At 40.5% G+C, this 16218-nt stretch overlaps 1 protein-coding gene across 2 annotated transcripts in view; it reads right to left on the reverse strand.

Annotated features, from left to right (window-relative positions):
- The window catches only part of LOC149204987 (protein SIEL-like), a 252601-nt gene that overhangs the window by 115795 nt on the left and 120588 nt on the right, over positions 1-16218 (reverse strand). Inside the window, exons 5-6 of one of the 2 annotated variants that reach the window (XM_089393397.1) lie at positions 11726-11866; positions 7421-7493 (exon numbers count right to left, since the gene is read on the reverse strand). In XM_089393397.1, the coding sequence (XP_089249523.1) occupies positions 7461-7493; positions 11726-11866 (174 nt within the window). In that variant the 3' untranslated portion in view covers positions 7421-7460. The remainder of the gene's footprint in view (positions 1-7420; positions 7494-11725; positions 11867-16218) is intronic. The other variant, XM_089393396.1, reaches the window with a different exon arrangement.

Here is a 16218-nt window from a genome sequence, read left to right on the forward strand (position 1 = left end):
AAGGAGTTTTGGAGGCTGAATTTAGGGTACACCTGTAGATGGAACAGGTATCCTAAAAGAGGACGAAGGACTCATGGTCTCTGCACAAGAACAGTGGCATAAAACGTACAGCAAGACATTTGAAATAAGGTGTGCCTAATCTGGTTCCTCATGTTGATTGAATGCAAGGCTAAGTCACTTGACACGGGGATTTGGGATTCATAGGATACGGAGATTCGAGTGTCAGATTTGGACATGTTGACCCCCTGGAACAGGACACGTAGGATTCGTTATATATTATTTTTTTAAATATATATATATATATATATATATTAAAAATGACATATTTCTTACACAAATTCTGATTAATGATACAAATTCATTGATTTCAAACACAGATCTTCATCTATAGCATGCATAGTACATACAAAATTCAAATACATGTCAGTGGGCACATAAATCATGATTCATAAATGAAAGACAACTTACAACTACAAGATAGTAAGATAAACACACTGACCGCAGTAGTTTTCTCATTAAGTCATCAAATCAAAATGTGTTACATAGGTAGCGCTGGTGCCATGCCAATGGCAAACAGAAATAGAAAATATAAAACAACTACAGGTATACAAGCCTCAAGGCAATAGGTAGCCCATGACTCGTGAGTCATCAATCCTCAGAGTCATCATTAGAATCAGCGTCAATGTCCTCATCATCATGGTCACCACCACTCTCCTCTGCATCCTCTTCCCCTGTATCCATAGTCGCCTCCGCATCTGCTGGTGTGGAGGATGACCCCTCTAAAATATCACCATCATCAAATCTAACAGGCTCTAGCACTAGATCATTGAGATCCATGCTGGCCAATGCCAACTCAACACTGTTGTCCAGACCCATATCATCAGGAAAGACATCCCACATCTTTGTCTTTACCTTCAACCACTCTTCCCACAGCTCAAAGTATGCAAAACTGAAACAGAAATATGGTAAAAAACATAAGGAACAACGCCTTTTTTATGGGCGCGGGTTTCAATTTAGGGGATTCGAATCCCAGAATCGGGACACGTTGTGTCCTAACGGGATTCGAACGGGATTTGTATGAATCCCGTTAGGACACGACGTGTCCCCTTCTGGGATTCGAATCCCCAGCGAATTGTGTCCAATTCGCAGGATTCGGACACGTAGCCCCTATATAACGAATCCGGTTACTTAGATGCAAGGAGATGGAGGAGCCGTCCTAAAGGTTTAGGACAAAAATTGTTTGAGCCCTAGCTAGGGCTTCCTTCCAAGAATACACTGCCCCAGGTTGGGTCTGTCTAGGAGGTTAAATAACTCGGTCATATATGTTCATGAGTAGAAGGGTCAAGACCCTAGTTATGGTGTTGACACGTGTTTATCCCTACATGAGGGCCGCAGACCTGAGTGTATTTGTGCAGGGGTTTCTAGGTGTCAACAAATCCCAAAGAGGGTCATGAGTACCCTAACTCGTGCACATAAGTATGACCGAGTTGGACAAAAGTTTAAGCAGTTGTTGGCGTGGATAAAGGAAGGCTAGAGAAGGCATATAATGAAGTATTGGAGATCAGTTTGAGAGTTTGGAACAGCAATATGATTGAAGCCCTATATCAATCCAAGGACTGACTGTATGTGGGCAGATTCAGGCGTTAAGAATAGTGATAGAAGAGGCCCACGTGTCATAGAAGTAGGGCAATTTTGTGTGCCCTAGGTGCAACGTTCTAGAGCATCCAGAATCACTTCAGGTGGCCAGTGCAGGAAGTGCGAGCATCTGATATGTCAGAGAGGTAGGGCATTTTTGGAGGCCCTAGGACCACCAATCCGATGTGACAACATTGTTCACAAGTGGGCAAACCTGGAAGAGAGAGCCCTATTCACAAACAAAGTTGTGAACAGTGATCTTCATATGCAGGATGCAATGTTTGAAGACCTCAAGTACAGGATTATGAAAGGAGCCATGGATTGTTAGAAGGCAGGTTGTTGGAGCCCTAGTTTAGAAATTGCAGATGGACAGACTTCAGTGAAAAGTAGGCAGTTCCAGAAGACCTAATGATCAGTCATCCTAATGGAGCAGGAGGGCTACTAGTGGGCAAATCGATGAGCCAAAGTTTAGTGACACAAAAGGAGTTGTGATCACTAATAGTGGCTGGCTGGAGTGATCAGTAGTTGGGAGGCAAGCAGACCTGCCGAATGTGTTCAAGGCATGTGGACTGAAAGGGCTGCAGGGTGACACATAAGAAATTAGATCAAGTGTGCCTTGTTCAAGGTAGATTGGTGGTCAAAGTGACTGACACCAAGCCCTAATTGTGTCCTTGTATCAAGGTTGTATGTAAGGGCCAAGATCCCTGGTACAGGAGCCCTAAGACTGTTGTATTCTAGTTTGTAATATAACATGTAGTGGGTTTGAAAAGTTAAAAATTGTCATGTGCACTAGTTGATTCACTGATGTGTGTAGATTTCGCTATGCAAAGTAGTATTGTTGTGGCATTTGAGTGTGTTTGTGTTAAAATTGGCAACTAGGTCCAAACTCCATGTGGGTCACCTCAGTTATGGCAGCTGATATTTTTAATAGATTCCTCTTGTCGAGAGGTGTATGATCGATCTAAAGATCATCCGATTCCAACAAGTATTTATGGAGATATGAATTTATTTGTAATTACTTGACAAATTGTCAAGGTCGGCCAGGAACTAAATGTGTGGCACAAATCATATAAATACAAGTGAGATTGATTCATTTCAAATCATCTCATCATCTCTCATTCTTCTCTCTCTCCTTGTATGATTGGGTATACACAAGGAAGAGGATCTCTCACACGTGGGAAACAAGAAGACGCACGCTGAAAGAGGACGCAGAAATTGTTGACTGCGTTCACCGAGTTTGATCGAGGCAGTTGAAGGCATCTTTGACCTGCGTTGACCAAGAGTTGACTCATCAAGGGTGCAGTTTTGGTGTGGCTGCCTCTCCTAGGCAGGCGATAGATTTTGGCACAAAAATCGAGGCAATCCGTCCACAGGTTTGACTAGCGTTGGCTGCCCTAGTTTTGGGCAGCATGTTGACTTCAGTCAATAGTAGTTTGACTGTGTTTTTGGGGCTATTCAAGGTTTGTTTCTTCAAGCTGTTCGAGGGCTAGTTGACCGGAAGTTGACCAAGCATATTGGAAGTCAATTTCAACTCGTTTGACCAAGTTTGACTTTGCTGATCTAGGGTTTGCTGCTGCTGATATAAAATTACAGAATTCTGATTTTGTACTATTTCTCTCTGCTGAACTATTGAAGATAAAAGAAGATTTGATCAAAGGGTTTCCCCGCATTGGGGTTTGTCCCTAGCTGGCCGCCACATCTTGTGCCTCTTGTCTTGGCTTGTTTTATGTTGATCGTTTAATGTTCTATCTGCACTTTACTTAATGTATATGTGATTGCTAATCTGTGGCTAATAAGAAGAAAAGAAGTAAACTGCTCTAAGCATAGAACATACCATAATTTAACATGGTATCAAAGCTGAGGTGAAGACAAAGCCCAAGCAAGAGCAAGAGCAATCACCGAAGAGAAGGTTGGCAAGGCTATCCTAAAAACTTCATGGGGTCCTCAACACTCTTCCCCGCCGAAGACAAGCTCCATGAGAAGTCTGACTATCACGGATGGAAGATGTCTCTCGATCTGACTTTAGAAGATCAGGAAGTGTTGGACCATGTGAGAGGAAATATTGTTGTGCCTCCATCAAATGCATTTGTTGCTGCCAAAAGCAAGTGGTCCAAGGGAGAAGTCAAAGCAAGGAAGATCATCTGGGACTCTATCAACAAGCGCCTGGTGGCCTATGTTTCCGAGCTGACAACCTCCAAGGAAATCTACGATAGACTGGTGAGTTTATTTAAAGTTAAAAATGCAAATCAAGTTTTGTTCCTTAGAAATAAGCTGAAGGAAATTAAGAAGGGCAAAGATGAGAGTATGCAAGCATATTTCTTAAGGATCACTGAGATCAAGAATGATCTCCTATCTATTGGGGAAGTAATTCCTGACAGGGAAATGACTATCACAACTCTTGGAGGACTGCCATCTGAATGGTATATATTCAAGACTACTCTTCTCAACAATAATGTCATCCCAGGATTTGAGGAATTGATGGCTAGATGTATTCAAGAAGAGACAAGGATGGAAGAGCAAGAAATGCCCGCACTTAAAGGCCATCCCTCTGCCTTTTCTTCTCATGCTAAAAGAAGAAACAATTATGGGGCTAAATCCAAAGGAAAGGCTGGACGTAAGGGTGCAAGAAAAGGTCGATGTTACAATTGCAACAAAATGGGCCACTATGCGAGGGAGCGCCCTGATAAAAGGGACTCACACCATGTCGATGACCAAAACCACTCTCAAGGCAATCAAAGGAATGGCAGGTCCAATGGCAGAGGTAAAAGAAATGTTGGAAATCAAGGAAGAGGACAACCCTTCAAGAAGGCAAGAAACTCCATGTATGAATCTAACGTTGTTAACAATAAGCAAGATGAATATTGTCTACCAGCGGCCCTCTCTACTACCGCTCCCCCGGACACGTTGGGAAATTGGCTTATTGATAGTGGTGCCTCAAGGCACTTCACTGGTTTCAAAGAAGCTCTCTCTCTTCTAATAGAGAAGGAGACCAACCTGGAAATTTTTCTTGGGGACAATGCAAAGTATCCCATGAAAGGCGTAGGGAATGTCACTCTTCAATTGAATCAGGGTAATACAATTCATTTGCAAGAAGTCCTCTATGTACTTGATCTCAAAAAGAACTTGGTGTCCATTTCGGCAAAGGAAGACAAAGGCTACAAGGTAACCTTCATCGATGGCAAGGTACGTGTATGGAAAAATAATTTTAAAGAAGCTTTTCACTATTGGGTTTCGAGTCGATTCATTATATCAGATCGGAGGAAGTTCGTTGGGTGTCATGTCTTGTGACACATCACTTCAGTCCGAACTATGGCATTGGAGGTTTGCTCACCTTCATTATAAAGCTCTACCCAATGCAAGACAAATGGCGACAGGGATGCCCGAGTTCCGAGTAGAGAAAGAAGGTGTATGTCCAGGATGTGCCGAAGGGAAGCTCAAAAGGGGACCATTCCCCTCAAGCCAAAGCAAGACCTCCGATATATTGCAGTTGGTTCACTCAAACATATCTGGTATGATGCCTGTGAACTCTTTGGGAGGATATTTATATTACCTCACTTTTACAGATGACTATTCTCGCAAGACTTGGATATACTTCTTGAAAAATAAGGATGAAGTGTTCACTTGGTTTCGTCACTTCAAAGCCTTGATCGAGAATCAAACCGAAAAGAAAATCAAAATCTTAAGGACTGATAATGGGACTGAGTATGAATCCAATGAGTTCCATGACTTTTGCAAAGAAGCTAGCATTAAGAGGGAGACTACAACACCATATACTCCTTAGCAAAGTGTGGCGGAAAGGAAGAATCGTACGATTGTGGAAGTTGTTCGTGCTATGCTTCACGATCAAAGACTTCTGAAGTATCTATGGGCCGAAGCTGCGAATACCGTCGTATATGTGCAAAACCGATGCCCTCATCAAGCATTGGGTTCCAAGACTCCCGAAGAGATGTTCACTGGTAAGAAACCTGACATATCTCATTTTAGAATTTTTGGAAGTCTGGTATATTTTCATGTGCCTAAGGAAAAGAGGAATAAATTGGGTGCATCTGGAAAGAAAGGAATCTTCGTGGGCTATAGCGAAAACACTAAGGGCTATAGAATCTATGTGGCTGGTCAAAGGGAAATCGAGATTAGCCATGATGTCACCTTTGACGAAGATATGGCTCTTAGCAAAGTTGACAATCTTCCTACTCAAAAGGGATCTAAAGAAGCTGACACCAGGGAACCAAAGAAAAAGGAAGATGAGACGATGCCCGATCTGGAAGAACCTATGGATCCTATTGATCCCCCTCCGCAAGAGCCTTCCTCTTCTAGGAAGAGGCCTTCATGGCTTAGGGGGACACTTGATGATGTTGAAGGGCACATAGCACCCAAGGGAACCTTCCGGAAAGTAAGAAGTCGACCAGGTATCAGGGATACTTGACCATCATGAGCACGATCATCCAAAATGAGCCTTCGTCATTCGCAAAAGTTGTCAAGCATCAAGTATGGAAAGATGCTATGACTAAGGAATATGAGTCCATCATGAAAAACGACATCTGGGATGTGGTCCCCAGACCCCAGGACAAAGCAGTGGTCACTTCGAAATGGCTTTACAAGATAAAGCATGCAGTTGATGGAAGTGCGGAAAAGTATAAGGCTCGTTTTGTCGCTCGTGGTTTCTCTCAAAAGGAAGGTATAGACGATGACGAGATATTTGCACCTGTTGCCCGATATACCACCATCCACTCGATCATAGCCCTTGCTGCTTCGCAAGGATGGAACCTACATCAAATGGATGTCAAGATCGCGTTCTTGCATGGTTCGATCAAATAAGAGGTCTATGTGGAGCAACCCGAAGGATTTGAGATTCATGATCGAGAATCTCATGTATGCAGGTTGAAAAAGGCCCTCTATGGGCTGAAGCAAGCACCCCGAGCATGATATGACAGGACCAATAGCTACTTGATGAAGCTGGGATTCACTAGGAGTGAAGCCGACCCTAACCTTTACTTTAAGGTTAAAGATGACAATCCTCTCATACTGGTGTTGTACATTGACGACCTCTTTCTAACAGGTGCAAATCCTCTCATTCACAAATGTAAGAGGGAGTTGGATTCTAAATTTGAGATGAAGGACCTAGGATTGATGCACTATTTCCTAGGACTAGAAGTCTGGCAGAAGCGAGGGGAGATTTTCCTATCTCAAGGAAAATATGTAGTGAAGATATTGGAGAGATTCGGTATGGTGGACTGCAAGCCCACGACTACCCCGATGGAGCTTGACTTCAAGAAGTTAAGTGGTAGTGTTGCCGGACCCGTTTTACGAAATACTACCGAGTATCGTCAACTCAGCAGCTAAGTCACAGGACACGTCCCCTAGGGCCCCGTGTCCCGTATTTTTCGTATTGGACACGAAAACGGCCCTAATACGTGTCCAATACGATTTTCATCATGTCATCAAAATTTGAATACGTATTCAACGTTTTCTTGTCGTGTCCCACATTCCGAATACGCGTATTTCGTAGGTGGAATACGTTGCCCTAACGTATTTCGACTATTTGAATACGTACTGCATTCTTCCAGCTAGAAACACATCATACCTATAAACACAAGATAACAATCACCAAATCCATGATTTGGCATCACTTAAAACTCATGAAAAATATAGCATACATGTGCATTCTTTCTTATCTCAACATGTTATAACTAAGGATCAAGACATTAATCCATCTCAATACAAAAACAGATGATCAGGCAATCTTCTTGGCATGAATGAAAATATGAAATAGTTCATAGTAACGTACAAAACATCACTATGACTCTATCAGCCTCAGAACACACTCATTATAGACTCTCAGCATCATCCTTTGAAGCATGCTGCAGCAATCAAATCACACTGTTCCTCATTATGCCTTGAATAGAATTATAAATGGCAACTGTGTACACCTTTACTAACAAGAATCCTACACATAGCTGCATTCTTCAAGCTGAAAATCATTAAATCTACCTATGATCAGATGATAACAACCACCAAACCCATGCTTTGGCATTCCATTACTTGCAAGAAACATGGCATACATGTGCAATATTTCTTATCTAAACATGCTATAGGTTATCACTGGAGGTGAATCATGGGCAAATTTGAAAAGAAACATCTGGTTCGGTCTCTTGCTGGGTGCATTATAGTGATGGACAGAAATTTAGCAGCAGGCCATTTGTATTATTCATCATATATCTTTTTTTCCAAATCAGCTTATAGAAGTTTAGAACATGTGCTCTGCAATATTGTCTCAGACTCTCAAGCAAACAGGGAGAGCCTACAGGGCTTACTTCAGTGGCTTGAAATATCTGTACCTTACCTTGTGCACATGGGCCTTTGGACCTTCCTAAAGTCCAAATGCAAGGGATGGCCCTCACAGGCAAATGGATGATATTTGCAGTGGAAGGGGATGCTCCTTGGAAGGTCTTATTGCATCACCAAATTTAACAATCTCATCATACCAGAGAGATTAAAGGTTCTTTTCAGCTCTTCGACATTATTGGCAATGCAAAGGTGTAACATCCCCAGAACTTAACCCCACTGATATTGAAACTGTAATTAATTATGTTATTGATCCCTATATGGGCACATAAATGTAAATGGGCAAAAGACCCAGAATAATTGTAATTATAATTCAATGTCAGGCTATCAGTGAAACTAAAAATTTCACACATGATAAAAATTGTAAAACAGACAAGCAGGGATTTTAATATCGGCATGGAAAATATGTGAATCTTCAAGATCATATTCAAAGTTGAATATCTGACCCTTCACAGCAATGGATGCAGGTATTAAATGTTGAATATCTGACCCTAGAATGCAGAATCATTCTGTAAATTTCTCTGTTGATAATTAACAAAAGTTAAAAACTATTAGCAATTTTTTGTATCTAGTATCTACTCTTTTGTATTTTCCATTGGCATTCTCTCAGGAGTCAGTATCTACTATAGTCTATGATCTATCTATGTACATTGTAAACACTGAACACTGAACAGTGATACATTTTGATTTTGATGACTTAATGGAAAATCTGCATTTTATGGTTTTAATATCTAAGTTCTAAATTTATAATTAGTAGTAAGTACTTACTACTTAGTTTCTTATGTGCTTGTAAGTTGTAAATTTTGATTCTATTTATTTTTTTAAAGTGAACTATGAACTTTGAGAAGTAATTATATTTTAATTTGATTAGATAAGCTGCAACCTGCAATTTAATATGGATAAAAAACTATATTTCGGTATATATATATATATATATATATATATATATATATATTTTTATTAAATATATATAAAACGTGTCCCCCGTGTCCTGTTTCCAGGTCGCTGCGTTTCGTATTGAATACCTCGTATTTACGTGTCCTCCGTGTCTCGTGTCCTCGTGTCATGTGACTTAGCTCAGCAAAGCATTGATGTTCTTGGTGAACTCTCGGCCGGATATATGTTTTGCAACAACACGTTGAGTCAACATATGGTTGAGTCTCACCACTCACATTGGATTGGTGCCAAGAATCTATTGAGATATCTTCGTGGCACAATCACTCATGGGTTGAGATACACTGCTGGAGATGTGAGACTACATGGATATACCGATGTTGATTGGGCAGGCAGTGTGGTGGATCGAAAGAGCACTTCCAGGTACTGTTTCTCTTTGGGATCTGCCTCGATATCTTGGATGAGCAGGAAGCAGACGTCAGTGGCTTTGAGCACCGCCGAGGCAGAGTATATTGTTGCTATTATGGCCTCTTGTGAGGCAATCTGGTTGCGAAATCTCTTCAGTGAGTTGTTTGGATTTACATTGGATACCACCGTGATCCTGTGTGACAACCAGAGTTGAATTCGTTTATCGGAGAATCTCGTATTTCATGATCGCTCCAAGCATATCGATATCAGGTACCACTATATTCGGGATATGGTGCAGCGGGGAGAAATAAGGCTCCAGCATATTGGTACAGATGACCAAGTCGCCGACATTTTGACGAAGCCCCTGGGAAAGATCAAATTTTTTACTTTCCAAGAACGACTTGGTGTCGTTCAGAGACCCTCTTATGAGGGTCGAGTGTGATGTATTGAGCTTTGGGAGCTCCAAGGGGGGCGTGGGGTACTTCTTGGAGCGACATGCAACCACAGGGCGACTCACCATCCCCTGGTCGTGCACTATGTACAGGGTGAAAGGTTCAACCTTCCCTTGTGACACCCCGTGGCAACTGTAGGACGGGATGATTAGTTCTCTTGTGGGCCAGGATGATTAGTTCTCCGTGCCGACTATTGGACAGGATGATTCATTCTCCTGTGGACAAGATGATTAGTTCTCTGTGGCGACTGTTGGACAGGATGATTCGTTCTCTTGTGGACAGGATGATTAGTTCTCCTGTCGAGGCATCCTACCCATGCAGTCTGGGACTCATGGGAAGTACCTCTCATTTGATCAATGAGTAGGGAAATGGGGTTAGGGACCATTAGTAGTACTATCGATGGATGCATCGTTGTATCTACCGTACTCCCTATGCTAGGATGACCTCCATTGATCTGGGATCAATGATACTGATCTAAGATCAGTGAGAGTGGTATGACACACTCTGAGACTGACTTCGGGTCAGTGGAGGATGGTATGATACATCCTCGATCATTTCTTCTTCTTCATAGTTTGAGGAGAGCAGAGCAGAGCAAAGCAGGGCCAAGCAGTGCAGGGCAGTGCATTTGATGGTTGGGATAGTAGCGACGGTCAAACGGATTGCAGATGAAGTTCTCCTTAGTTGAGAGGGAGTGTTAAAATTGGCAACTAGGGCCAAACTCCATGTGGGTCACCTCATTTATGGCACCTGATATTTTTCCTAGATTCCTCTTGTCAAGAGGTGTAGGATTGATCTAAAGATCATCCGATTCCGACAAGTATTTATGAAGATATGAATTTATTTGTAATTACTTGACAAATTGTCAAGGTCGCCTAGCAACTAAATGTGTGGCACAAATCATATAAATACAAGTGACATTGATTCATTTCAAATCATCTCATCATCTCTCATTCTTCTCTCTCTCCTTGTATGATTGGGTATACACAAGGAAGAGGATCTCTCACACGTGCGAAGCAAGAAGACGCAGGCTAAAAGAGGACACAAGAAAGAGGACGCAGAAATTGTTCACTATGTTGACCGAGTTTGACTGAGACAGCTGAAGGCATCTTTGACCTATGTTGACCAAGCGTTGACTCATCAAGGGTGCGGTTTTGGTGTGGCTGCCTCTCCTAGGCAGGCGACAGATTTTGGCACAAAGATCGAGGCAATCCATCCACAGGTTTAACCAGCGTTGACTGCCCTAGTTTTGGGTAGCAGGGTGACTTCAGTCAACAGCAGATTGACTGTGTTTTTGGGGCCGTTCAAGGGTTGTTTCTTCAGGCTGTTCGAGGGCTAGTTGACCAGAAATTGACCAAGCATATTGGAGGTCAATTTCAACTCATTTGACCAAGTTTGACTTTGCTGATCTAGGGTTTGCTGCTATTGATATAAAATTACAGAATTCTGATTTTGTACTATTTCTCTCCGCTGAAATATTGAAGATAAAAGAAGATTTGATCAAAGAGTTTCCCCGCATTAGGGTTTGTCCCTGGCTAGCCACCACATCTTGTGTCTCGTCTTGGCTTGTTTTTTGTTGATCGTTTAATGTTCTATCTGCACTTTACTTAATGTATATGTGATTGCTAATTTGTGGCTAATAAGAAGAAAAGAAGTAAACTGCTCTAAGCATAGAACATACCATAATTTAACAGTTTGTGTCAGAGACTCTAAGATCCAAACCAGATTCTCATGTGCCATGGCAAATCGATAGATTCAGCTCTTCAAGTACCATTGCCAATGATGCTATAACCATAAAGAATCTTAAGTATATTTCATTATATCTATCTAACTTTGAATGTAAATAAACACTGGTAGCATTTCCATTCACTAGTTTTCACTGAAACCTTCAAATGTTACTCCAAAGTCTAGTATGTTATTTGAAAGCAAACGTTTGTAAAACCATCACAGAAAAAGATGCATCAGGGAGAAAGGGACAAGAATAGATGGTAAAAAACCTGGGGATGCTTGTCCAGATTAGTCATAAGGGCTTCAATTGTCATTTTAAACATAGATATGTTGGGTAGCTTTATTCGACCAAGAAGTTTCCTTGCTGCAGAACGTATATCAGAGTTGATGTCGTCGAACATACCAAGAAACTACAACATTTTGCACATTCAAGACAAACACAAAATAAAATAACTGGTAAGTATTGATACATTTGGTTGAAATAAAAAATATACAAAAAAATAAAATAAAATAGATAAATAGTATGGAACTTTGCACAAGCTGCAATGTAAATGAAATAGCTAGGAACTACCACTGATGTAAGTGCAAGCTGCATGAAACACTGAGCTGTCTGTCTCTCATAACATCAGATTTAAAGTTTCTAGCTATTTAAATGTGCAACCATCAACAATCATAGTCCCCAGACTTTCACCATTATCCTTAAAATAACTCAAATATTTGAAGGTTATCAGAAGGAAACCATTGCTTTGGCTAACCATTTCTCATGAACCAGCATGTCAACACTAAGAGATAACTACATTGCACATTGATTACGTGTAGCTTTTAAATATCTAGAATGTGCATAATTCCAGCATGTCATAAGACTAAGAAGATAACAGCATCGTACATTTATTATGTGTAGCTTTTAAATATATAGAATTTTCATTGCTTGCATTATCTAGTTGTTGATTATTGTTGAAGTCCCTAAGTTCACAAATTCGTTTCCTGAACAACAAAGAATGTAATTAACGTTTGCCAATGCATGTTAATGGATAATTTGTCGCATTCATGGCTTTACCTTTTGTTGAATCCTATTTTCCCTTTGGAAGGGCAGCGACGCACTTTAAATAACCTAATAGCTACTATTGTTAAAGTTAATGTGATTTTTGACAATATGTCCAACCATAGTTATCAGGACCATCCAGTCCAAGCTGGAGACAGGTGGTCTGAGCTAGAACTGGTGGTCCAAGCCATAGCTGGGTTGTTTGAGTCAGAACTGGCGGTCCAAACTGGAGCCAGCTGGTCGAGCCAGAGCTGGAAGTCCAGACCAGTCAATACCCCTAAGCCCCCAAATCAATCTCTAAACCAGACCAACAAGACAGCTCATCACCGAATTGACCAGTTTAGAGTCTAGACCAATTCCCACTGTGAATCAGTCTGTAGGACCAACAACAATTCCAGGGTAGAAGACAAAAAAATAATAAATTAAAAGAATGAAACGAAAATTAAAAAAATAACTCCTCGATAATTATTGGTAATATTAAATTCTTAGTAAAGTTGACATTCTCGTTTATCTTTCCTTTTCTATCCTTTTATTTAAATTTTCAACATTACTGTTAGTTGTTTCAGATTGTCTGCGAGTGGTTCCAACCTTATTGGTGTAATATCCCCTACTAAATTATCCACCAAGTTTGAAAAACTTTTAATTTTTATCTTTCAAACATTTTGCATGCAAACCAATATGACGTATTTCAAAAACATTTCATCAAACACTCTGCATGATGATGAAACCTTTACACCAATTATACCACAAGCAAAATAACATTAATAACACAGCCACAAATAAAACTTTTACAGCAACAACTCAGCCAACTAAATATGATTCATTAATATGCCAGGCAGCCCCTCATAGATACAACAAAAAATTCAGTTTCTGGGAACCTGAGAGTGGCCCACACGATTTTGCTAGGGAATAAGAAGAAGATGGAAGCTCTGAAATTCTTTTGACAAACTGATGTAAATCACTTTGTTGGGACAATTTGATAAGCTGATTCGACCTCCCTTTGAAATGCCATGACTCGGCAAATATATTGGTTTGATTGGCTGAATGAAATGTGCTGATCTTGCACAGTAAAATCAGGCTGAAATGGCCCACACAAAACCCTCATATTTTGCTGATATACTGATGAATTCAGCCTCCCTTGGCTTCCACGTGTTTTATTTCGCCTACTTATTTAATTACTAACAAGTTGTTTAACGGTTTAACCATATAAATACTGAAATAAACACAATACAGTCTCAACAATCTACAAATCAACAGCTGAAAGAAATAGACAAACACACAAGGGACAACGTTATTTTTGTACAATCGTCCCCAGAAAAACCCAACTTGGAAACCGGTGCAGCAATTCTGAGGGTTTTATTATTAAGCAGCTTTTCTTGAGTACACTGGGTGCCAAACTGGCTCACCCGACAGAGATAAAAAAGCTGGCAGTAATACCTCTCTTTGGAAGCAGATATTCAAAGTCTGCTCCACGAAACTCTCTCCAACACCTCTTTGAGGCACTGCGTCAGCCCTCTGAGGCTTTGTGCAGCCTCTCTGTGCCTCTGCATCAGCGCTGCAGCCTCTGCATCACTCACGTAGGCCCTCTACGTAGTCACTGCTGGCCTCTGCGTGGCTCCTTCTGACTTTGTGTCTACCTCTGCACTGGTCTTCCGACACGATCTCTGCCTTGCACTCACTGCCCCTCACTGCAATACTGATCACTGGTTCGATTTCTCTTAGCAAACCCTGCTCTAGAAAATCAGACTGACTGATCACTCTAGTGTATCTCCAACTAACCCTCAAGCCTCCTCTTATACTTTTTCTATTAAGTCTTCAACGGCCTAGATTACATCTCTAATCAACGGCTAAGATTAGATTTGGCTTGATCCATGTCATTTACAACCTTCTAACCCAGTTTTATATTAATACCCATTAATATTTTTATTTTCCTAAGTTTAGACTTAGGAACCCATTAAAAATATTAATTATTTTAATATCTCCTTCACCGTGCAGAATTTCCCCAAACCATTTCTAGGTCTTGGAGATCTCATGTACTTTAGCCTCTTCACCAATTTTCATGGCTAGAGCACATCCATGATCCGATGCTACCACAAATCAACACCACGAACAGCTGATAGCAAAATCTATCCACACAAAATCCACACCAATTCTGGTTGAACCCTCGTTTTGGCCAAAAAAATTAATCTTATTCTTCGGCAATGAATTCTTGTGAAGAATCTAAGTAATTCCTCTGTATGATCACCTAGGGTAAATTTGTTTCATCACCAAAACTAATTCTCTTAGGGGTTTTACCCCCACACACACAAGCTGCAAGAGCTCTCGAAATCAACTTGAGAAAATAATCAAAATTGCCCAAAGAGTGAGCTCCAATCTCTCTTTTATCCTGAGAATACCATTGGTCTATACCATGGGTCTCCATTTTATAACCCTTTTTCGCTTTGACACTTTCTTTCACCTTTTTACCTTTTCTTGCTCAATTAAATAATATAAAGTGACTTTATAAAGTTTTCCTCGTTTTTCCTCCCATAGTCACTTAATAACACTTTTTTAAGTTAATTATTCAATGTCACTTTTACATGTTTTTTCACACAAATGACATTTAAACAATTAAATTGATTGATCCCCCTTTTTCAACTATAGCCTACAAGAATCAAATAGGCTACTAAGTCGCTCTCCAGAAATTATCATTCAGAAAGGGACATTACAATTGGACTTCATATGGAGAAAGTAGAATTCCATATCCCATTCAAAATTCAACAGACTAGTTTTCAAGATTTGAAGATTGACAAGATTGCTACATTTCCATTGGAATCAATCATGTATAAGGGTATGGGATTGGCATTTAATCAAGAGCACCAAGCCCTCCATGCACCCCAATGTTGGTGTTGTTTATTGTTGAACTGCTCCGTCATGAATTTAGTATAAACATAACCTTCATTCAAGCCATAATCACTAATTATTCATGTTAATATTTTCTACCTTATTTTAATGCTCAGATGGAGCAAGTTGACTAATGTTTTTGGAGGATCAAGGTAGAGGCAAAGGCTAGAGAAGGAGACAAAGGATGCTACTAAGGATCAGGATCCCAATATAGGCAATGGTTTTGATGATATGTAGTTATTTTTTGTAGCATGGTGTTTTTTGGACTCTAGAGGCCATTTAAAGCCTCAATGACTATGTATTTTAATTTGGACATGTATCATTATTCACGCAGTGCCATTTTCCTACATTCACCCTCAAGACAGTTATAGTTTGATTCTAGTTTTGTACTAGTTGAACCTCAATCTATTTTGATCCCTATTCCAGCTCTAATAACTTCGTATCCAACCATGTTCACAAATAACAGGTCCCTTGAAATCTTCTTGATTATTTGGTCAAAATGCATAGATATTTCCAACCCTCATCTTAACCTGCTTTAAACCAAAATTACAAGAGTTAGCAAGTTAATTCAGCTCTCAACATTGTTTGTGCCCCATACACACCCAAAGTCACAGACATTAGACACACTCATCCAAGATCCCTTTATGCTAGCTTGGGGTTGGTTCTCATTAATTTTGAGTGGAGACTGACCACCATATACCAAGATCTAATAGGATTTACCAGATGTGTCACCTTCAAGAACCAAAAACAGAGCAACGCCTCATTTTTAGGTGCCCCCTATACTATAAGATCAAATGGTGCTACCACTACCTCTATAGAGATTTATGAGGATCCCTC

Source organism: Pinus tabuliformis, chromosome 1_2 (genome assembly GCF_031772625.1).
Source record: "Pinus tabuliformis cultivar Carrire ecotype Pingquan chromosome 1_2, CPIR1, whole genome shotgun sequence".
Taxonomy (NCBI): domain Eukaryota; kingdom Viridiplantae; phylum Streptophyta; class Pinopsida; order Pinales; family Pinaceae; genus Pinus; species Pinus tabuliformis.